At 41.8% G+C, this 23,752-nt stretch overlaps 1 protein-coding gene across 3 annotated transcripts in view; it reads left to right on the forward strand.

The window, feature by feature from the left end:
• The first annotated feature begins 1,625 nt into the window (after window positions 1-1,625).
• RASA2 (RAS p21 protein activator 2) overlaps window positions 1,626-23,752 on the forward strand; it is a 53,845-nt gene continuing 31,718 nt past the window's right edge. For 2 of the 3 annotated variants that reach the window (XM_075417979.1, XM_075417981.1), the window contains exons 1-5: window positions 1,626-1,735; window positions 7,812-7,917; window positions 13,234-13,337; window positions 14,389-14,483; window positions 23,536-23,612. In XM_075417979.1, the coding sequence (XP_075274094.1) occupies window positions 1,675-1,735; window positions 7,812-7,917; window positions 13,234-13,337; window positions 14,389-14,483; window positions 23,536-23,612 (443 nt within the window). In that variant the 5' untranslated portion in view covers window positions 1,626-1,674. Of the gene's footprint in view, window positions 1,736-7,667; window positions 7,714-7,811; window positions 7,918-13,233; window positions 13,338-14,388; window positions 14,484-23,535; window positions 23,613-23,752 lie in introns of those variants that run through there. The other variant, XM_075417980.1, reaches the window with a different exon arrangement.

Here is a 23,752-nt window from a genome sequence, read left to right on the forward strand (position 1 = left end):
TGTTTATGTCCTGAACAGACCTACTTGTCGTACAGATGCTCCTGAAACGTCACTTGAAGAGAGGCCAAAAATGAATGCTACGCAATGGAAACAGTATGCTGAATATAGTACGTTAGATTAAAACAAGGCGCTTTTGAAAGAAAATAGTGTCAGGATTTAGAGAATGGCAAAATTAAAAGCTGCATTGATAATGCTGATAGGAGGTCTGTGCTTTGAAGAAAGAACTTTTGAGAGAGCATGGAAGAACGAGAGTCACACGATCTAACTCGTAAAACGTTGCAGCCCGCAGTTCAAGCATACATCATCGTCCTCGGAGCACTGCCCCGCTCCGTTGCTCAGATCAAAGCTCTGCCTGCGCCCGGGTTAGCCTCAGTTCAGCCGCCACTGGTCAGACAGGGCAGCCGACCTGCACAGCCAACCGGAGATAATCCAGTCCTCAATTTGTACTGTAGAGGAACCTCTTGTTTCTAACAGGTTACAATTCAGCCTATGCAGCCTCGTGTCTTTGTGCAGATTTGGGTTTTGCGTGCTTACAAATACACCTGTTACTGCTGTGAGGAAGCAGCTTATTCCCCCCCAGCCTGCCGCCTCTGAGCAGGAACCTGTCCTCCCCCAGCCACGGTGTGGGGCGTGAGGATGAGGAAGGGACCTCTCCGCTGCTGAAGGGGAGCAGGGGAGAAGCCAGGTGCAGAAGAAGCCACAAGCAGTGAGTCAGCGCTGCCTGACTCTCAGATCATACAGCTCCATGCCCCATCACGGTATTAATGCCAAGATTTGTGTAGGAGGAATAAAAAATGGTCAGAGCACCATGGCAGAGGACTTCAACTAGAGACAAATGAGAGACACTGGCCTGAAACTTTCCGAACTTCCCTTTGCTTTAAGGACAGACTGAGGGGGGCTTTCTAGGCCTGGGGAATCCTGGTCCTGTACCAGCTTGGCCCAGTGCACTCCCGCTGGTCTGGGATGCACCGGCCACTGAAGGCCTTCCCCAGGCTCCGTGCCTGCAGGGCCTGGTCCGTCTGCCCTCAGCGCGCACCCCACGTCCCCGCACCAGGCAGCCCAGCAGCGGGCGACGGCCGGGGGATGGATCACGCAGGCCTCCAGCAGATGCCCGCCGCCGTTGCGGGCCTGGGGCGAGCTCCAGGTGTGAGCAGCACCCGGAGGGTCTCGCGCCAGGGCCCGCGTTTTCAGGGCAGGTCGGTACAACGCCTGGTGCAAAGGCCTCTGGACGAAGGCGGGCTGCCGCTGCGCTTCCCTGCCGCCCCTCACACGAGGGCGTCTCTCACGGCGGCGGGCACCGGGCACAGCAGAAACCGAAGCACCGGCTCCGCCACCCGCTTCAGCCGTTGAGCGTGAAGCACGTTCCTGCGGCAAATACAAGCGTTCAACATGCGGAAGCGGCCGAGACCACCGGGCGGGCGGGGCAGCAAACCCCTCGGCCGCGGCAGTCGCAGCCAGGCCGGAACCACCGCGCAAGGCCCGGCTGGGAACGGGGCGCCAGCGCGCATGCGCCCCGCTGCCCCCCGCCCCGCGCCGGTCTGTGGTGCCCCCCGAGGGCGGTGGCCGGCGGGGGCGGGGCGGCGGCGGCTCGCGGGCGTGTGGCGGGGCCGGGCCGGGCCGCTCCCCTCCCCTCCCAGCAGCGCACGGCACTGCGCAGGCGGCGGCGCTGGCGTGATGGCGGCCGGGGACGGCGGCGACGAGGTGCGGGTGCTGCAGAACCTCCGGGGAAAGATCTGTAAGTGCGGCGGGGCCGGGCCGGGCTGGGCTGGGCTGGGCGAGCGCCCGGGGCCGCCGCGCTGAGGGGCCCCGCTCCGGCCCCGGCTCCGCGGCGCGGGCCGCTGCCGCTCCCTCTCCCGCCCCGCGGCGGCCGCGGAGTCCGCGGGGGCAGCGGCTCCTCGCGGCGGTGCCCGTCGGGCCAGGGCGCGCGGGGAGCCCCGCGGGGGGCCGGGCCGGGCCGCGCTGCGCTGCGGCGGTGCTGGGAGGGGGTGTGTGGCGGGCGCGGCCGGCACGTGCTGGCGGGGGCTGGCGGTGCCGGGGTCCGCCGCTCGGAAAGTTCCGGGGAGGCGGCGGGCGGGCCGGAGTGCCGCTTCCCGCCCGGACCGCGGGCACCGGCGGGTGTTTGTCAGGCAGGAATTGCGAAATTACCGATGCGCAGGAAGTCGGTGGCGGAGGCCGCGCTGGAAGCGGTCACTTGGCGCCCCGGTTTCTTTGTGCAGCGCCGGGGAGGGGGCCGGTGCGGCTGTCCCGTGGTGGTTCGGAAGCGCTGACTGAAAACGCTCGTGCCCGCAGCGCCGCGGGAGCGCGGGGCGGGCGGGGCAGCGCGCGGCGGCGGCTGCCGGGACCCGGGCCGGGCCGGGCCGGGGGCCGGGGCGCGTCCGGGCGCTCGGACACCGCCCGCCTGCTCACTCCCGCGCGGCCCGGCCGCCTCCCGCGGAGCGGGGCCCGGCGGCGGGGCCGAGAGAACCTGGTGGAGGGTTGGGAACGGGGTCGTGTCTGCGTAAATCCCGCCGCGTGGTGCAGACCTGGACGTCTCTGCGGTAAATGGGGGGCCAGGCCGTGAGGAGGGGACTGCAGAGGTGCCGCCCGGGGTGATCTCGCCCCAGCCTGTAGAGTGGGCAAGGCTGAACGCACGCTTACTGAGGCCTTGTGTCGTTAGCCGTTATCGCAGAAGTAATACGTGTCAGTTTGCCTTTAGAAAAGAATGCTGTTAACTTGGGGGCTGAGGCATTAATTACTGATGCTGACTTATTTATTGACACCATTCTGCTTCTCGACTTTTATCGTGAGGTTTTTGTCAACATTGGACAACACGATGCTCAAGGAGTGTTATGTTATGTGGTAACTGAACCTGACAAAAGCTTCCGTTAAGCATTAAAAGACAAGACCCAAAATGTCTTGAGGCTTATGGTGAAACTATTTTGGTTGTCCCACTTACGTGTTCTGGATTGAGCCTGCAGTTTTATCGGAACTCTGAGTGCTCAATTACCTGGCAAAAGTAATGGCAAACCAAGGACTATGACCTGCTGCCTAGGGACTACATAAAAAACCAAAGATGGACCTGTAAGAGCTGTAGGAGCCCATTTGGAAAAAGAGTCAAAGTAATAGCTACAATAAAAGACATGTCTTCAAACAGTGTGAGAATTGCTTTGTAAACCTACTTGTTTCTTCTAACAAAATGAAAGCACTGTTTAAAAGAAAGATGCGAGTTAAATATGCTGTGGAAGCTTGCGAACCTTCAGATCCCTAGATGCTCCTCTGGTTACTTGGCACAGCATATACTATTTTCACTTCTTGCTAGTATTTTACTGATGTGTTTTTTTAGGGGAAAACCCTCTGAATGAACAATAAGAAACATGTAATAATGTAATCCCCCTTGATCTGGAGGAATTGGCAGTAGCAGACCTCATTTTGGAGAACTGCTGTGAATAGACTGTAAGAATTCCTTGTAACATGTTTCTTAGAAGTGGAATACATTTCGATGCCTAAGCTTTGTTGGCATTTAAACTACAACAAGACTTGACACTGGCTCATTTAATATGAGAGAGCATGGTAGTGTTAATGAGGTAATGTTGGTTCTGTGTAATTCTGCATGTATAGAAAACACCGTCTGCAGTAAGTTCTTACTTATGCTGTTATTTTACAATACACAAATAGATGGTAAAATCAGAAGTTAGTGATGTTATACAAATCAGCACAACAGATTTGGAATTGAGGCATATACTTAAAGATGGCTTAAGTAGCTATTACACCTAGCAGTGAAAAAACAGAATAGGAACACATTTGCAGGTGCTGGTACTCTCCGTTTTGTGAGATACCGGTGTTTGCAGCTAGTTTCCTACCTCCGGTTTTCAAGTAAGAGATAGGATGAACTGGTCTTACCAGTTTACGACCCCGTAGTATTTTTTTGAAGATGTGGTATTACACTTCAGCAGGTTTCCATCAGAAATCCATGAAAGGTCTTTCTTCATGTTGACTCCTTTGTATTGGTGGCTCTATTCTGTGTGTCATAGCAATGGCAAAAGCACTTTACGAAGGTGCATGGATATCATGTAGTTCTAGACATATCTTGTAGTGCAGTGTTTTAAGCTGTATAACTAGCTTCTGTTTTCATTTTATGACATACAATAGTACATTCTTAGGTAGCAAGTCACTTTAGTTGCTTTGATTTTTTGGTGTCTTTACTGAAACCTGTCTTCGTGGAACACTTAGAAAATGTCTCTGCACTCGTTTGACAAAATTCAGGATGCGTTCTTTTTCAAACTTCTTGGATTTAGTTGTTGTTGCTGTATCATATGTTTAGTCCTGTGGAGTGAATACTTTGGAGTTTGTGTGCAGAATCATCGTCTAAATTTCTTTGTTCCGGGTCCTGTCAGAGGATGTATGCTAATTGCGCACTTTCACTCAACAGAGGATATTGTGATTTGTCTGTCTCACCTCCTGCTTTTGCTTAGTTTCTGATGCACTTTTAACAGTGAACAAGCTTTAACTTGATGTTTTAATCTAATGTCTACATTTAAAAAATGATGTGCAGGCAAAGGAGGTTTACAACTGGTGAATTGGGTCGGTTGCTCCACTGTTGTTATTACTAACTCCATATGGAGAGTCTGAAGTTATTAAATGTTGTACACCTGAATCCCTATTGCTCTGACACTCGAGTTTTTATTAGCATTGCAGCTTTTCCCTTTCTTTTAGGATTGATCTAATATTTTTTGGAAGCGAGGTTTTGCTAGGTATTTGTATAGAGAACCTAAACAATATTTTCTAAATATTTTAAAATCCAAACCAATATGCATAATTGGACAAAGTGTGGCTTTTTTTTTTTTTTAATTTCCTTTTTTTTTGCTGTTTTCCCAAAGTAGCTGAGTGGCAATAAAGAAAGTTAGCTTAAAAGTTAGGTAGCTAATAGCAGTTCTGAACTTCTATATTTTCAAAATAAAAAGGTTAATTATTTTAGTGATGCATTTCATGGTTTCCCTATTGAATTAGGCTACTAAATGTGTCATGTGAAATAATTTCTGGTTTAAGTTTATCCACTGACCAGAACTGGTGAGTTGATACAGTCGATACAAAATAAATAAGTTTGTTCATTGATGCTGTTTCATCACTTGCACGTTCCACCATTTGAGCTCCAAGTTGAAGTATCACACTATGTAGTTTTAAATGACAGCCTCTGTGAAGAGGCTTGAAATATAGTTCCACAGTTAGATCTAAAATTGGTTTTAATTTCTCTCTTCTCCCCAAAACAACTTTACTTGGTGTTTCTAACTTGGTGTAATCAATCAAAGACTTGTGCCATTTTTTTGTTGTTTAATAAGAAAATAAGCTTCTTGGAAGAGTTGGACCACTATATGGCTGAAAAGTCTCCCGCAATCACAGATATTAAGAGGTGTTTGGAAATATGTGAGATCTCATGCTCTGTACTTCACCTGACAAGTGCTCTGGGGCTGTTTTTAACTCAGAACTGAGAATCATCCCCCCTGCCTCCCCAAAACCTCAAGAAATTTGTCCATGCCTTAAAGCTAAACACTTCGGCTATAAAATAGAGGTTTTTATCTCATTAGGCAGTCAAAACTTCTATTTCTTCTGTTCCCTTGGGTAGAAAGTTTCTTGTAATACTGAAAGACTGCAGTATGGTAGACATAAAAATTATGAATTATGTAGAAATAGTTAGTTTTTACTCTTTTAAGAAAACAATGAAACTACAATAATTGTAATTTCCTTTTAAAGTCCACTGTACAGTGCCTTTACAGTGCCAGTTAAATAATGTTGTATCTTAATTATTTTGTGTAAAAATAGAACGGTGAAGCCATAGAGTATTAACTAAAAAATAAAGATTCTTATTAGGAGCAAATGATGCATACAGTTCATGCTTATTAACTACAAATGGCAGTATCAAAAGCCCTCTGGGGATTCCTAGCCTCTTTTGCTAATATATTTTTGTATTTTCTTTCATATGTTGTGTTAAAATGGCTTTTTTTAGGCAATGCTCAGTCTTCAGTGCTTATCTCAGTTCTTCTGCAATATCTCACTTAAGGGTAGTTTTGAGTTTACTCTTTTTGGAGTCTAATGGCATTAAAAACAGTTCTGTTCATGTCTCTCAATCTGTCAACGTTAAGTGTGGTGTTTAAAAATACGTATACTTCTTCCTCTCCCACACCCAAGTTGATGAAGAGCTCATTGATGCTTCTGAGAGCGGAAGTTTGAACTGTGGAAGTTGCTGAAATGTCTGTTCATGCTTTTCGTCAGTGTACATATCCCTGACTGGGAAAACATCGTGCTTGAAGTTGTCTCTGTTCCTGTTAAACTGTCACGTTCTCCGCCCCGATACAGTTGTGGTAACCTTTACAGTGCCAGGCATTACTTACTTAACTTTCAAGACTGTAATAATCTATTTAACAAAAAAAAAAAAAAAGGGGGGGGGAGGGGGGGGAGAGAGAAAACAGAATTCTGATTTTGCCCCTTAACAGCATAGACAATAAAGCTTACTCCACCGTGCTTCCCATCTCTACCTTTTTAAACAGGGACATATGTATGACACTTCAAATGTAGTTTCGGGTGTGGTCTTTGAAAGTGAAGGGGTTATGTTATTCAGACATGATAAGTAAGTATAACTCAATACTTTGATGTAATTTTCATCCTATTACTTTTTGATACAATATATAAAGTTTAGATAGTGTGATTCTACATTTCATTTGGAGAGGTATTTCCAGTAGCAGGTAAAGATGAACGCTGCTGTAGGAGGTCCTGGTTAAAACCTGATGCAGAATACAATTCTGTTTGCTTGTGTTTAAGGTAACAGTTAAAGTGGAATAGGGACAGAGAGTGGCTGTAGCCTGTCATATGAGAGAGTACCAGCAAAGTTGGTCTTGTTTCTTTTAGCGGAATGAAAGGTGAAAAGAGTCTGTTTGCTGTCTTCAAAGACATTCAGAGGGCAAGGAAACATCCGGGAGAGTGGAAATAACTGTTTAAGCTAAAGGACAGTGTTGCCATAAATAAGTGTAGATGTCTGAGGCATTGAGATTTTGAAAGAGCTTTTCGATTTGAGCATTGGGAACTGGTCTTAGCTGTAACTACTTAGGAGTAACCATTTCCGAAATGGGCTGCCTGATGTCTAGCATGTGTTATTGCAGTGGCCTAGGTTCAGCAACCAGCAAATCTTTGTATTCATGTGTTGACAGTCATCCTGTCTCATTAGAAACTTCCTTTTCTACTAGTTCATATCTACATATTGTACTGCATTTAGTCAGTAGGTGATTTTCCCCTTTCTACTAGACCAGACAGTTAGGAAAAAAGTAAACAGTACTTATAGCTGAACCTTTGAAAATACATCAGTCAACTTAAAATCAGCTGTTCATCATGGAAAGTGAAATAAAGATTTGATGGGTAAGTTCTTATTAATCAGCTTCCTTTAGCCAAAATATTTGCGGAGAAAATACCAAGTGAACAATAGCTCAGCCAGATCATGTCTTCGTCTTATGACCTAATGCCATATCACCTCAGGCGGCAAGCTTCTCGGGTCAAGCGGCGCAGGGTCAAGCGGCGATGAGACCTCTCAAGGGAAAGTGCGGGTGCTGCAGGAAGTGGTGCTCGTGAGTCAGGGCGCCGTCCGCTTCCCGACGACTCTCAGTCCACGTGAAGCTGGAGGTAGCACTTCCTGCATGCTGCTGGATCTTATGAATTGAATGTGGAAATGTGCGCTAACTGAATGGAAAAGTAAATTTTGGACACACATTAAAACTGTAAAATTCTTGTGCCTAGTAATTTGTGGGATTTTCCCCCTCAGTATTTTACAGTCATGTTTTTATTTACAGATGACGCCAAACACTTACTACCCAACAAAATGAGAGACTTTTTCTGTACCATAAACTTGGACCAAGAAGAGGTTTTTCGTACACAGGTAGTTGAAAAATCTTTAAGGTAAGCTTAATTTTTAAATGGAGATGATAAGCAAGACTGCTTCAGTTCAGAATAAAAGCAAGATATGTATCAATGTGCACATGCTTTTGCTTATACCTCTTTAAAATGAGAGCAGATTTGTGGCAACTACTCAGAAATGTTACAGCAACGTGTAAATCGTGAGAGTAGTTGAAAGAAGACAAAATTGAGGCTTATGGGCAGTACAGTGCTTTTAAAATGAAGCATGCTAAAACTTTTCATTATTACTTTATCCTGTTCCATTGGGCAGCGTAGAGTTCTTTTTCTTGCCAGATTGTTTTCAAGGGAAAGAAATCTGCTTAGTACTTGCTCTCTGTGTCATTTCCTGCTTCTTCCTTGGTCTGTAGTGGTAGAATTCTGCTTTTAGTGTCTGTCTTGTAAAACCTGTTTCTAGGATGAAGGAACCGGAACTTTTCCATGTATAAGAGTCTTGTGTGCTGTGGGATGTCCCCCTGAATAGGCCTCATTCTCTCCTGAAATTCTTGTCTTGGGAACTATAAGCTGTGCTAACACAGAATGGCTTGCTTTCCCTCCCTGAGCAGTGCTTAGCTGTAGGTCCTGCTACTGTTGTAGAGCCTGAAAAGCAATCGGACAAAAAAGTCATGATAACATAGCTGCAGTAGTGTAGGCGCTTTGTCTCAAAACCCCGGAGTTCACTGGTGACCCATAGTGAAGCATCATTGCAGCTGCGTTGTTCAGAATATCTGTGTGACAGTTTGTTATCTGGAGGAGATGTTAAACCTTCCTCGAAAAACCCGGAAAGCCTGTTCAAACTCTTGAAAGTTTCCTGAATTCTTGTTGTTCCAAGTAGTTTTATTGTTAGTGTTTGTTCTTTGAGCCCTCTCTCTAGATGTTTCCAGGTGAGGAACAGCATACTGCTCGCATGGCAAATTTAAATTTTACTTTTTCAAAACATAATTTTAAAGCCTCCTTATGCTTCTGCGTGAAAAGCAACCACCACATGCATGCAGTCAGGAACAAATATTTTGCTTCTCCTCCTGATCTGCAACTGCTGTAGTCAGATCCAGAAAATTTTCAGAATACAGCTGGCTGCAGTTGAGATTGATTACCAGAACAAACTCAGATGAGTAATCCTTCAGAGGAGAATGCTAAAGAGATTGTATTGATAAAGCCGAAACTTAAAATTTCCCCTTGAAATAGACAGTAGTTTGGTGGGTAAAAGGGAACCCAACGTGTCTTTTAAAAAGAAAGACTTTGCTGCCCTATTTTTGACATGTTAATAATTGAAACTCTAGAAGTTACTAATATGCTTAGAAACAAGACTCATTGCATTAATGTTTATGCAGGCATTTTAATTATACTTTGTTTAAGAATTATTAAATTCATATACTTTAATCACCTGATAATAAAAGAAGTATTAACTGCGTAGTAAAACATTTGCTAAAATAAAATGCCTTAGATGCGTCAGATTTTTTTTTAAGTAGTACTGAAGTTTAACTGAAACTTGATTAAATGAAAACAATGCCATTAGTACTTTACAGAATAAAAGAAGACGAATTTCGCTGTAACAAAATAACAGTTGGGATATGTGTGTCTTAAGCGACACACACACCCCTCCTCCCCCTCAAACTGAGAATTTTTCAGGTGGTACAAAATTAGTATTTCAAAGTTGAGAACATTTTATTAGGAGCTGGGGGTCGGTGTTGTGAATCACTCTTTGCCCACAGGTGCCTTTCTGTCTCCGCTGACTGCAGTAGGGAACTCCTTCATCCTCTGAGTTATGGCTGCATTAAGTTAGGTTCTCAGCATGAGTAGGGTTCCGTACAAACTGAGGAAATGTAATAAAATAAGTCATTCTCTATTAGCAGCGACCAGAATTGGATGCTTACACTTGAGTACTGGTGTGTATGCAGTTATGAAGGCTGACACTTGTTCTAGAAACTTAATTATACCATCTTGGTGCTTATTACTGTGTTAAGCTAGAATACCGTGCTAACCTAGAGGTACTGGAAGGGAAGATGAAAGCTCTGATCTCTTCTTAGTCTGAAACTTTATAAATTGCTTTTTAGTAAGGTGTAGTACAGTATAATTTCAATCATAAATACCACTTTGAATTTAATTGGTTTGTTTTATATTATTTGCTTGCTTTTTCTTACACACGTAATTCACAGTCTGTTTTTGTCACTCTATTCTGGGTTGCAAATTTAGACTAGCTATAATCTAAATTGTGTTCTATGAATATCTGCTAGTTAAACATCTGTGGAAGTAATTATCACTAGAATTTGGATGATCTTTGACTGCTGTGATTGAAGACTAATGAAGAAATGGATTTTTAAAATGTGCAAATAGGTTTGGGCTTCCACCAGCACTGGGACTATTGTTAGAGCGCGGATGTGAAGCAAACGACTTTTCTAAGTTAGAAAAACATGAATTAATACTGAAGTGAAAGAAGGATAGTTTGACTAATGACTCAAGAAATACTTCCTGACACGGTGTGGGATTTCTGTGGGTTCTGAAGAAATACATTTTTTTTCCCTTGGAAAGTTTAAAGAACATCTGTGAGCTTCCTTAAATATCTATGGTCAAATAGGAGGAATTAGAGAGGGAGGGGTTGTGGTATGTGTGTGTTGCACTTTTTATTTAGACTAAACTCAGTATATTTATTTTCAAGCTGAGCTTTGTGTGAATGCAGGGTTATAGGAAAAATTTATTCTCATTGGTATAACTGTAGCTTTTCTCAAATGACAAATCTAGGGTCATTGGTCAGTTTCTGCCATCAAACTGCCAGTTTAATGTAACAAGAAAGGGAAGAACAAAAGCATATGTCACACATTGAAATTTAATCTCCTGTATTACTGTAATCCAGTTCTTCCTGTATGACACTCTGGTCTTCCTTTGAATTAGCACTGTCTTCTAATTTTGTATCCATCACAGTCTTTAGAGTTCTTGCATCAAAGTCACAAATGAAAGTACTAAACTGACTGAATCCCCGAGGAACAGGTTGAGTAAGTTTTCAGTTTTAATTATTCCTCATTAGTATAACCTATTGTACCCCCTCAGCCAGCTCTGTATCCACCTCAGAATTTCTTTGCTAATCCTTTGTGTTCTCCACCTTGAATTTTCTCTGTGTGCCTCATTCTATGCTAAAGGATAATCAACAACTGATTCATAAGGCAATGATGTTAATCTAGGTAAGGAAAAACCTATCAACATGAATAAAACAATGCATACCTTCTATTTATGGTTGTACTACTGACCTGCTCTTTTTTGCCAAATATGAAACTTCCTGTAATGTTGAGGTCAAAATAACAGTTGATAGTGGCAGATCATTGGGGGGGAATGTAGTTGTGAATTTTGGTCTCTTTAGCTATAGGATATAGCTGCTAAGTAGGTTTTTTGAAATCTCGGTTAAAAGTCTCTGTCTCAGACTAATCATCTGATGATAACTGAATATAACATCGTAGTGTAGCGTTCTGCTTAGGTTGTCTGACTGAAGCCGAGGTAGTAGCAAAGTTTCCCTTGATACTTGTGCCAGCTAGTTCACTGTTCACTCTTTCTGCTGTAATAGCTCTTTATACTGGTGCAATTATTATTTGTGTAGCTATTAGGGAAGCCATATCATGGAATTGACCCAAGTTTAAAATAAGCCTTTGTTTCATCTTTTTTGGTCTGAGTTACTGTGTCAATACAATTAAAATGAGCAGCCCGGGTAATAAGGAAATTGAGACTGTTTAGAGCTGCACTGCTGCTGCAGGTAATGCTTCTGAATTTATACCTTTGGTGGTGGTACTGACAAGAAGAACCCAGCCCTCGAAATCCCAGCTGAACTTGTTGGCTCTGAAAATTTAAAAAAAAAAAAAAAAAAAAAAAAAGGTAAAAAAAAAAAGTGGGGAGCTGAAAAAACACAAGCAAATTCTTCAACTGAGAATTCTTAAATTATTTCTCAGTCTAGTGGAAAGGCTAATACTGATTTGTCTGCTTTGAAGCCTGTGGTAAAAGGTCTGTGAACAAAAGGAACATTTTCACCTGTGAAATTCCTCATAATGAATTCCTGCATTTAAAGCTCTTGTTTCTGAAGATCAGTTCTAGAAATTGGGAATGACAGATTTTTCACCTGTGTATTTTCACCTACTTTTTTAGTTAGTTATCAACTCTTCTCTGATTTTAAACTTGCTTAATGAACTATTGGTCCTTAAGCATTTGGTGTTTTTTCTGTAATTGTTCTGGAGTGAATAGTAGGGATGATGTCCTGTTCTTCCTGATGTCCTTTTGTGTAGGTAATACTATGAACTGACTGTTCCAAACGTAAGCATATTTGTGTTAGTTTAATAAAGTATTGTAGCAATACAGTGTCAGAAGAGTACTTTACTGGGAAACAAAAAACCCCAATTTCATGAAGCTGCACACCTTTCCCTGGTGACATTAATTCATTGTAGTTGAAAGTATTTTAAGTCTAAGAATCCAGTAGTTCCAAAATAGCAGCGTCTTTTTGTGGATGCCCTTGATTCTCAGAATTCACAGCTTGCAGTGACACAAATAACATTGTGGTTTTGCTCCGTCTTTTGAAATACGTTTTGACTGCTGGCTATGATTGCATTAATAAGTACTCCTTAAGTTTAATGGAAGTATAAATTCCTTGAGTGAAGATACCAACACACTGTGTGACGTGTGTCGAACACAGAGGAACGCAGTCTTCTTACGTAGAGGGCTCTGCAAGTGGCATTTAAGTAGGGTGAACTGTAAACATAGTATTAAACTTCATTAGATGGAGAAATGTGGTGACCATTTCAGAGAGCATCTGTATTTGAGATTAACATTTGTCTTTTGCCCTGCTCTGTTTTATAGTTGCTGATGCGTATGGTTTCTTTTTACAGATCTGACTCTTTGAGCATCAAATATGACACAGAAGTTAGAGCTAAACAAATGTCAGTTAGTGAAGTAATTAACAAATTGTGTTTTTAATGTAATTTAATCATGTACTGAATGAAAAAAGAGAAACATAGAACTTGTGTCTCAGGAGGTCACTTGGAATGGGTGGAGAACCAACTAGAACAATTTCAAGACAGAAAAGTAGAATTGAAATTGCAGAGGAGACAACACTTTCTGTGTGTGCGCTCTGATTATTTTCTTTGTTTTGAACATATGTCAGGCATTCTCACGGAGTTTTAACTTGCAGCGTTATTGTATGCTCTTGTAATGAAATGTGGATGACATTGATAGATAAGTGTAGTGCTAAAGGCCAAGGCCTGGGACTGCAGTAAAAATGTAGCATTCTAGTGTTTGTCTTCTATATAAATAAAGTGTTTTTCTACTTTAACTTTCAGTCTTTCTTTTCAGCCCTTATTTTGGGGAAGAGTTTTACTTTGAGATCCCAAGAACGTTCCAGTGGCTGTCCTTCTACATTTATGATAAAAGTGTTTTACAAAAAGACTTGCGTATAGGTAAGTTCTGGGATATTGTCTACATCTTGCGTAACATTTGATTGTTTTTAGCATCATTATCTGTATAGTGTTAAGGATACAATTACTAAAGTGATACACTTTTCAAAACACAATGTGTATGGCACTTAAACTAAATGTTCCTTTAAAGTTTGAAAAGCAGGATTTTGTTTCTTTGCTTTATTCTATTATACTAAAATATGTGGGTTTTTTAGGCTAATAGGACATATTATAGTCTTATTAAATTCTATTTGTTTTTTTTTCCACTTCTGTTTCATTGGAATATAATTGTCACTACCTGTAAATCTTTTAAAGAATGAATTGTGGAATAATTCCACAGTAATTGCAGTTGTGGAATAATTCTTAAAACTATTTATAGATAGATTTTTTTTTTTCCTTGTCCGTGCAACATGTAACTTAGTGACTTATAAGTTGCTCCAAAATGCTTTACGTAGCTTAGGTGAAAAATTACAGGAGATGGATTTCCACCCCCCCACCCCACCCGCCCCCCCCGGCACTGTGTAATGGCTCTATTGCAGCTGCTATTTGGATATAGTTGCTATAAAGCTTTAACCATCTGCTGTGGAAGAAGGCTTCATATTACTTAAATTGAGGAAGGAAATAATTTGCACCAGGATGCCAGATAATTTGGTATAATAATAGCTTTCCAAATAGCAATCAGAAGAGTAAAAGGCATCTACCTTTAGTTTCCCATTTAAATGTTATTCAGCACCGTTACTCTTCTCTCAGATCTTTATTACGTTATTTCCAGCAACAAGTGTGTTCTGTATTTTACTTAATCTTGTGATGAACGATATCGAAGATAACGCATCATAATCAACTTAATGTGGCTTTATATAAACTAATTTTCTACTTTACTTATGCTTTCATGTTCCTTCTTTCCATAAGCTTTTCATTTAGCATCATAAGCTTAAAAAAACCTAAAAGAAAAATAGTTTAAACAAAAATCAAACTTCAAATCTATTTAACTCTTTGTCCTATTCAGATGAAAGTGATGTTTATGCTTATCTCTCCCTGCCCCCTGCTCCACCAGGAAAGGTGTCAATCAAAAAAGAAGATTTATGCAACTACACAGGAAAAGAGAACTGGTTTATGCTTCAACCCATTGATTCTAATTCAGAGGTTCAGGTAACTATTAAATTGCACATTTACAATTTTTAAAATTAAATATAGATAACTGCATGTAATGAAGAAGTTTATATTCAGCTGTAGTAGATAGAGGTTAGCATCTAATTCTTGTGAGACAGTTGTGTCTTTCAGCTGGATGAGAGAATGATGCATATTCTACATTTCTAAATTGGCTGTATTGTTCCTCGTGATACTTAAAACTGGCTGAAGACTTGAAGCAACTGTTTGGGAAATGTCTTAACAGTATTTTGATGTCTAAAATCTTTACAAGAGGAACTATGTACTTGAGACAGGTGAATGATTTAGGAAACTGCTGGATCGGTTTTTTTTACTCAGTTTTGATGTTAGCTAAAATGATGACTGTTCATGTGGCATGAAATTGTTAAAGTCTCCAAAACTGGAGGTACTTGTGCTGTGCTCATTTATCTTATTTTGAAATACTTTCTGTATTCAGTATCAAATAACTTGCACTTTAGAGTTGTATTTTGGTCTGTGATTCAAGTTCTTCTGACAGGATTGTTCTAGTAGTACATAAAAATGAGATCACTGTAGAAGTTGTCGCGATTCTCTTTTTGGTTTGAAGAAGAAAACAGAACAGTGTTCTTGAGAATCTCTTAGCCTTGTTGCTGTGATAACCAATTTATTAGATTTGAATAGTTTTTTCAGATTTATCTAAGGGCAAAACTTGGCAGTGTTTGTATTTTTCTAGTACCTTGGAAGTCCCTCTGCGTAGGGAGAATCCTGCCTACTTTTACAAGAGGTGAATGTGCACAGAATTCTCAAAAAATAAAGACATGTTATTTTCCAGGGTTAATCATCTGTGAGCTGTAAGTTTAGCATGCAGTTGTTGGGTAATAGGAGGGCATGTGATTGCTTTACATGAAGACAGATTAGCAAAACACCTGAATACTGCTTTCTGTTATCTGTTGAAAATCCGTCCTCGTTCAGTTAAGATAGAATATGATATAATAGCTCAGTTGGAAGGGACCTACAGATCAACTAGTCCAACGGCAAGTTCTCATTCTTCTTCCAGTTCTTCAATCACTCTGAATATTCTAGAAAGCTATTTTCAGATATAAACTGAAATGCAGTTTTTACTTTGACTTAAATATTGTCATGTTTGCTATGTTTTTTTCTCAGTCATAAAAGTGTATGGAATGAAAGATTACTTTTTGCCATAATACTACATGAGTAAGCATGAAAATTCAATTATAACATTCTATTAATAGAATTTAGCAATTTCTTGCATACTAGAAATAAAAAGTTTTTAATTTGCCATGGCTTTGTAGCTCACAGTGGAATGTAGACTCTTACTGATACCTTTCTATGGCTGGGACGTGTAAAGCACTCTCCTGCATGACATTTCCGTTAAAGGAAGACCTTTTCTGCTAAGGTGTGTGGTCCTCATGTTAATCTTCCTTGAGTCAGGGCATCTGGGTAGGTTTCTCCTCTGTCCTGCTGCTTTTTTCCATGCAACAGCAGAGCTGAGACTAGTTCTCATCTGCCAGATTTGGCTGAAATCTCGTTGGTTTGGATGTGCCACACAGTACTGAAATGTATTTCTGGGAGATTCCCAAGATTATTGGTGGGACATGGCTGAAAATAGCAGGCTTTCACATAGTGTATGTGCAGAAAAAGCACCTGAATGTTTATAAAGCTAGATAACAGTTTTTGGGGAAAAAAAAAACTGTTTTCAGATGTGCTCTTCTCCTTACGGCACCATACATATAGTTGACTTTTTTTTTTTCATCATGGTTCCCTCCATGGGAGTATTTTCCAGAATTTGATGCGTGTAAAGCACTAGGATGTCTTACAAGTATTTCATGTTCCTTGACTATATGCAGGACACATCGCTGTTTGCTTTGTTGTTTGTTTGTTTGGGCTTTTTTTTTTTGGGGGGGGGGGGTGTTTATTAAATCTTCATTTGTTTCAAGAAAACTGTACTTTCTGTGTACCAGTGATCTATTTTTCCTACAGGCTAACTCTGGTATAGTGAGGACCCTGTGTATCTGGTACATTAGTGATGGAGGTACATAGTGATTATTATGGTATACGGCTTGTAGATGTACAAAAATCCATACCAAGTAATAAGTGCTTTGGCACTGGCTGTCGTCGTCTTTACTGATAAGCATAGCTTGGATATTTTTTTTCTTTACAGTTCATCAGTTCTTGTAGTCTGTATGGGAAATTGGCAGCTCTACCTTGGTAGGACAAATGAAAGTATCACTGGAAGACATTTGAGTTCGTTAATAACTTCGACAGTTTCTAGAAAGGCTTAAAAGTATATTAAATGTAAAGTTTTGTGTTTTGTGGAATTGCCAAGAGTTAAACTTGCTTGTTACTACAAAATAAAACTGGACTGGGAAGGTAGGGAAATAAACAGACCAGTCATTTTGTAAAACCACCTTATCTGTAATAAATTTAGAACTTCTAAAGTAGTGGTCACAATCCACTCCTAATGCAGAAGCTGTAGTTCAGTCATTTTCTGTTGTGGTTCCACAGCTGTATACATACTGAATGTACAATCTGAAGCGGAGGTGATTAAAAGTTCAGCAGAGTAAAAGCACTATATGCTTGAATTAATGTTTGGTGAAAGAAGGGTAGTGGGTATTTCCTTGCAAGTGTGTGTGGGAGGAGAGGGGCCTCTTCCCAGCCATTCATAGAATCATGAAGGTTGGAAAAGACCTCTAAGATGATCAAGTCCAACCATCAACCCAACACCACCGTGCCTACTAAACCATTTCCTGAAGTGCAATATCTACATGTTTTTTGAACACCTCCAGGGTTGGTGACTCCACCACCTCCCTGGGCAGCCTGTTCCAATGCCTGACCACTCTTTCAGTAGAGAAATTATTCCAAATATCCCATCTAAACCTCCCGTGATGCAACTTGAGGCCACTTCCTCTCGTCCTGTCTCTAGTTAGTTGGGAGAAGAGACCCAACACCCGCCTCACTACAACCTCCTTTCAGGTAGTTGTAGAGAGCAATAAGGTGTTCCCTCAGCTGCTTTTATTGTAAGACTTGTTCTCTAGACCCTTCACCAGCCTCGTTGCTCTTCTCTGGACATGCTCCAGCACCTCACTGTCCTGCTTGTAGTGAGGGGCCCAAAACTGAACGCAGTACTCCAGGTGCGGCCTCACCAGTGCCAAGTACAGGGGCACCATCACCTCCCTACTCCTGCTGGCTTTACTGTTCCTCATACAAGCCAGGAGGCCGCTGGCCGCCTTGGCCACCTGGGCACACTGCTGGCTCATGTTCAGCTGGCTGTCAACCAACATCCCAAGATCCTTTTCCACTGGACAGCTCTCCAGTCACTCTTCCCCAAGCCTGTAGCAAGCATCTCATGGGGTTGTTGTGACCCAAGTGCAGGACTCGGCATTTGGCCTAGTTGAACCTCATACAGTTGGCCTCGGCCTGTCGATTCAGTCTGTCCAGATCCCTTTGCGGAGCCTTCCTGCCGTTGAGCAGATCAACACTCTCACCCAGCTTGGTGTCATCTGCAAACTTACTGAGGGAGCACTCAATCCCCTCATCCAGATCATTGATAAAGATACTGAACAAGACTGGCCCCAAAACTGAGACCTGGGGGACACCACTCATGACTGGCTGCCAACTGGATTTAACTCCGTTCACCACCACTCTCTGGGCTCCACCATTCAGCCAGTTCTTTGTCCAGCAAAGTGTACACCCATCCAAACCATGGGCAGCGATTTTTCTAGGATGATGCTGTGGGGGACAGTGTCAAAGGCCTTAGTAAAGTCCAGGTAGACAACATCCACAGCCTTTCCTTCATCCTCTAGGCAGGTCACCTGGTCATAGAAGGAGATCAGGTTGGTCAAGCAGGACCTGCCTTTCCTGAACCCATGCTGGCTGGGCCTGATCCCCTGGTTGTCCTTCACATGCCCGGTGAGCGCACTCAGGATGAATCGCTCCATAGTCTTGCCCAGCACCGAGGTCAGGCTGACAGGCCTGTAGTTCCCAGGATCCTCTTTCCAGCCCTCCTTGTCAATGGGTGTTACACTGGCGATCCTCCAGTCATCTGGGACCTCCTCTATTAGCCAGGACTGCTGGTAGATGATGGAGAGTGGCCTGGCCAGCTCTTCTGCAGCTCCCTCAGCACTCTTGGGTGGATCCCATCCAGCCCCATAGACTTGTAAGTGTCCAGGTGGCGTAGCAGGTCATTAACATCTTCCTCCTGGATTATGGGAGGTTTATTCTGCTCTCCTTCCCTATCTTCCAGCACTGGGGGCTGACTACGCTGGGAATAACCAGTCTGACTATTAAAGACTGAGGCAAAGAAGGCATTAAGTACCTCAGCCTCTTTCTCATCCTTGGTGGCAATATTCCCCCCCACATCCAATGAAGGTTGGAGATTCTCCTTGGCCCTCGTTTTGTTGTTAATGTATTTGTAAAAACATTTTTGGTTGTCTCTTACAACAGTGGCCAGCCTGAGTTCTAGCTGGGCTTTTGCCTTTGAATCTCCTCTCTGCACAGCCTAACAAGATCCCTGTACTCCTCTTGAATTGCCTGCCCTTTCTTCCATAAATGGTAGACCCTCTTTTTTCCCCCCGAGTCCCAGCCAGACCAGTCGTCTTCCGTGCCAGTTCATCTTGCGGCACATGGGGACAGCCTGCTCCTGTGCCTTTAAGACTTCCTCCTTGAAGAATATCCAGCCTGTCTGGACCCCTTTGCCCTTCAGGACTCTCTCAACCAGCATCCTGAACAGACCAAAGTCTGCCCTCCAAAAGTCCATGGTGGTGGTTTTGCTGGCCCCCACTTAACTTCACCTCGAACCAAGAACGCTCCTCATTTCATGGTTGCTAAGCCCAAGATGGCCTACAACCACCACATCTCCCACCAGTCCTTCTCTGTTAGTAAACAGCAGGTCAAGCGAGGTACCTCCCCTGGTAGGCTCCCTTACCAGCTGCGTCAGGAAGTCTCTTCCACACACTCCAGGAACCTCCTAGACAGTTTCCTCTTTGCTGTGTTGTATTTCCAGCAGACGTCTCCTAAGTTAAAGTCCCCCAGGAGAGCAAGGGCTAGCAATTGTGAGACTTCTGCCAGCTACTGGCTGGGTGGTCTACAACAGACTCCCAGCAGGATGTCTATCTTGTTGGCTTTCCCCCCTCATCTTTACCCAAAAGCACTGGACCTTGTCATTACAATCATTGAGCTCTATACCATCGAAGCGGTCCCTAACATACATTGAAGGTCTGTAAAAAAAAAAAACAAACAAAAAAAAAACCACACAACAAAAAATATTCGTCTTGTTTTCTTACAACTTTTTCCATTGTCTACTAGTTCTTGGAAAATATACATGAATGTGGGAATACTAAGCAAGTAAAGTAGCATTTGAAAAGTTGAGTGCAGCAGACTATATTTAACCACAGCTGGGGCCTACTTGTTTATAAGTGTGTGTGTGTGTGTATATATATATATATATATATAAAATCGTCATGTTTTCTAAAATGTAGATACCCTCAGCATGCTAATAAAATTCTTGGGATTGCTTATCTCCCCCTACCCCCTTGTTTTTTTTTCTTAAATCTTCATTTAGCTGGTTTGAAGTGAGGTCATATCATTAAACGTACCCTGAATCTTTATTATGCGTAGCAAGAAACATTTTGTGGAGATTTGATTTATACTTGCAAAATACATTGCTGAGGTGAAAATCTTTCACACACTTCTAAGGTTTTTGAAGGTAACTTTAACATTCCCTGTTTTCTTTCTTAAAATTGGTAGGATTTATAGTTATTGAAGTAGTGTACTCCTAATAGATTCCCCTCATGCTCATGCAGAATGTGTAAATTTGGAAAAAAATGGAGACTGAGCCTCAAGCCAGCTGATAGATTCCTAGTGGCTCACATCTGTAACCCTATGAAAGACAAAAGGTCAAAGTAAACGTCGTGGGATTATCCGAGTTGAGCGAATATTCCTAGTGCTATGAAACTGTCAGCCATTACATAGTGCGAGGAGCTCAGTGTGGTAGACAGTAACATGTAGTACACTTCAGAAACATGGTATATGTTTGCTCTAATTTAGAATGGGAAAGCTGGAAAAAAGCCAGTGGAAGCTGATAGAACCTGTATCTGCTATGTAGAGATGTTTTTGCAGTAAGCATGCAGAATTATCAATTCGGGCAGTACTAAATGTGGGAATAGTATGTAATTTGTGGAGTGTTCTAGAGCCCCAGTTTTACTTACCATATGCTGCGAGGACTTTAATTTCCCAAAGATGCTTCTGAGTGGATAACGTGGGTTATTTTAGGTTCCTTTTTTTATTTACTTTAATAAAAAGTCTCTAACTCTTGGCTTAGATTTTGGGATTTTTTCCTAATTGGATGTTGGCAGTGTGTGTATGGTATAAAGATGGTCTTTCTTATTTTTACAAATTCAACAGTTCAGTTGTGATATTTGTTCCACTGACCTGGGGGAAGTGGGAAGGAAGAGGACAGAGAGTTCAAGAGAAATATTGTAATCCAGAGTTTTTGACGTTGAGGGAGGAACTGGAAAATAACTGTTAGCATTTATAACTGTGTTTAAACCCCCCACCCACCCTCAATAACTCTCACAAGTGTAGGCTACCCTTCAGACATAAGAGTATGCATCTTCTCTTGAATTTAAAGGAGAGAAGGTTTTATGAAGGAAACTAACACTGTCAAAAGTTACTTTGTGGTACACTGGGAGCGGTAGTGTGGTTCTGAGTATGGAATGTGGGCACAGTGTGTGAGTGCCTATTGGCGTAAGTATATAAAATACAATTGCTAGCCCAGTTTCCACTTAAGAGCTTTAGAAAGCAAGAAAGCTTGTATTTATTATAGGTACTTGTAATATTTCATAATGTGGAAATTATCAAAATATTGAAACTCGGGGGATCAAAAAACTCTGAAAATACAGGGTTAAAATGCAGTAGCAATTCCAAAAACAGTACTGTGCAACTGAACTGTTTTAGTAGTTCTGAAGTTTAGGTTGGTGATTTGGACACTCTGGTTTTGGCTCCTTTGTTAATATTTGGATCTTGGCCACGTGATCAACAGTTCCATCTTCTAGTCACTATCTGAAAATTGATTGTTAATCCATTTGTAAAGTTAAAATGGTACCTACCTTCCTTTGAACAAACCTGAGATCTACAGATGAAAAGTGCATTCACATAAAGTGCACTGCTCATTTATTGTATAAGAATGGCTGATTTTTTTGTTTTGAACTAAAACCAGCATGTACAACCACATTTAAAACCCAATTACGTGTTATGTCAAAAGTTCTGATATAAATCTGCCACTTTAGGAAACCATTGCACTGCTGTCAACAAACAAAACAACAAAAATGTACCTGAAATGCTCCATACATGTCAGGGAAATATTTACTTAGAGCCACGTTACTGTAGCTGTCATGGTGCTGAGTTTTGAACTAACTACACTTACAGGTAGTTCTCAGGAGCAGTAAACTTCCTATTTTACTCCTGCTGATCAGTGTGAAACACACAATTTGTGTTCATTTTTTTAAAAAAGCAAAAGGAAGATATTTAGGCCATTCACAAAGTCTGCCTGCTAAAACTAGTTAGGTCAGCTACTACAATAAATAGTACTAATGTTGTCTTTTCATTTGTCATTCAAAAACTTTGCCTTGTAAGGCTGTTGGCATGCTTCGCAGTATCCTGTTTTTATCCTGTAAATCTATTTTTGTAGTTGAGTTTCTCTGCTTGACAAATACTTTCTTAACGTACCTGTGTTCCAATCCATGTAGTAACAGTTTGCGAAATACTTGGCAGGCATCCCAAAATGGTTACGTTTAAAACTTCCTTATAAAAGAAACTTCACTTCTCCTCCCATGTGACATACAGAGAGAGAAACACAGCCCTTGCCCCAGGGGATTTACAATAAAAACATCTCGGTTTTATGTCAAAACAAAAGTGCTGTAGAAATGTGTGCAAGGTCAGCTAAGGGTTTTACTTCCATTTTAGTGTTGGACAGCAAAACTGTAGGTCAAATTACAGCTTGGTTCCTTTGCCACGCTTTAAAATTACCTCCCAGGTCCCTTCCGTAAGAATTGTAATCGTGGACTGACCAGTGTCATCTGATGTTCCATTTAGCAAATAGACAAATTCCAAGAATACTAAGGAGAACATGGTTTAGAGGAAAGACTGTATTGGTGTCTGGCTATCTTAGGTGTGAAAGCCAGCACAAATAGCCAGGTACTGAAAGAAGTAGCAGTATTGTTCAGGCAGCAGATGGTTGGACCAAAGGTTGTAATACCAAATTTTGGTCATCCCAAGAAAATTGCATGTCATGATTTGGAGATTTTGGAGCCTTTTATTGGGAGATTGAAGTAGGCTGGTCCTTGCCGAGTTTTGAAGTTAATCCATGCTGTGCCGTCATTTATGGATTCTTAATACATCCTGCTGTATCAGAAAAAGAAAAGGAGGAAGCCAGGCTCAAAAATTGTTACCACCTTTTCCTCTCCTTTGGTTGCGTTTAGTGTTCCACGAGTACATCAGCAGACTTCATGAGATAGTTGAGAGCTGCACTGGGATGCATAAGAAGTTTCCAGATGACCTTTGATCTAGTGGGATGGACAGGATTTCACAGCTGGATGTTAAATATTGCTAGTTACGGCTGCTGCATACTATTCAGCTTTTTTAAATACACCTAACTGCCTTCAGAGTCCCAGGTCATTTTAGAACTTTCTCCTGAAATGCTCATAAATTCACTGTCTGTCTGTTTAAGGGTTCATCCTGTGCTTAGGACAAAAAAGCTGAGAGCGTCTTTTGCTCTTGGTACTTCCTCATGCTGAAAGAAATATTTTTTGTGTGTGTGTTAGGTCTGTGGAGGCTTGACCAATTTATGTGCTGTCTGCAGTTGAGGATAGTGCTTCCCTTTATCATTGCCTCTCAACGTTCAAATGCATTCATCATACTCTACGATACATGCTTTAGAATAGGTATTTGCTTTAAGTGGATAGATTGGAATAACCTTAAGTAGCTTCTAGCTGTAAACGATATTATTGTTCTAATTACTGCTTTTAAAACTATTGTGTTTCTCTCTTGTTTTTTTCAGGGAAAGGTTCACCTTGAATTAAAACTGAATGAACTGATAACAGATAATGGATCTGTGTGCCAACAACTAGTAGTACAGTAAGAAAATACATCAATCCTTGAATATTTAGTTGTTTGTTAAAACGTGATGTGATTTGTCTCTCTTAATACTGAATGTCTGCACATTCTGGTACCCATAACATTTTTCTTTTTATATGACTTTCTTGGGAGCCTACCTT

The sequence above is a fragment of the Opisthocomus hoazin genome, chromosome 4 (assembly GCF_030867145.1).
Source record: "Opisthocomus hoazin isolate bOpiHoa1 chromosome 4, bOpiHoa1.hap1, whole genome shotgun sequence".
Classification (NCBI taxonomy): Eukaryota; Metazoa; Chordata; class Aves; order Opisthocomiformes; family Opisthocomidae; genus Opisthocomus; species Opisthocomus hoazin.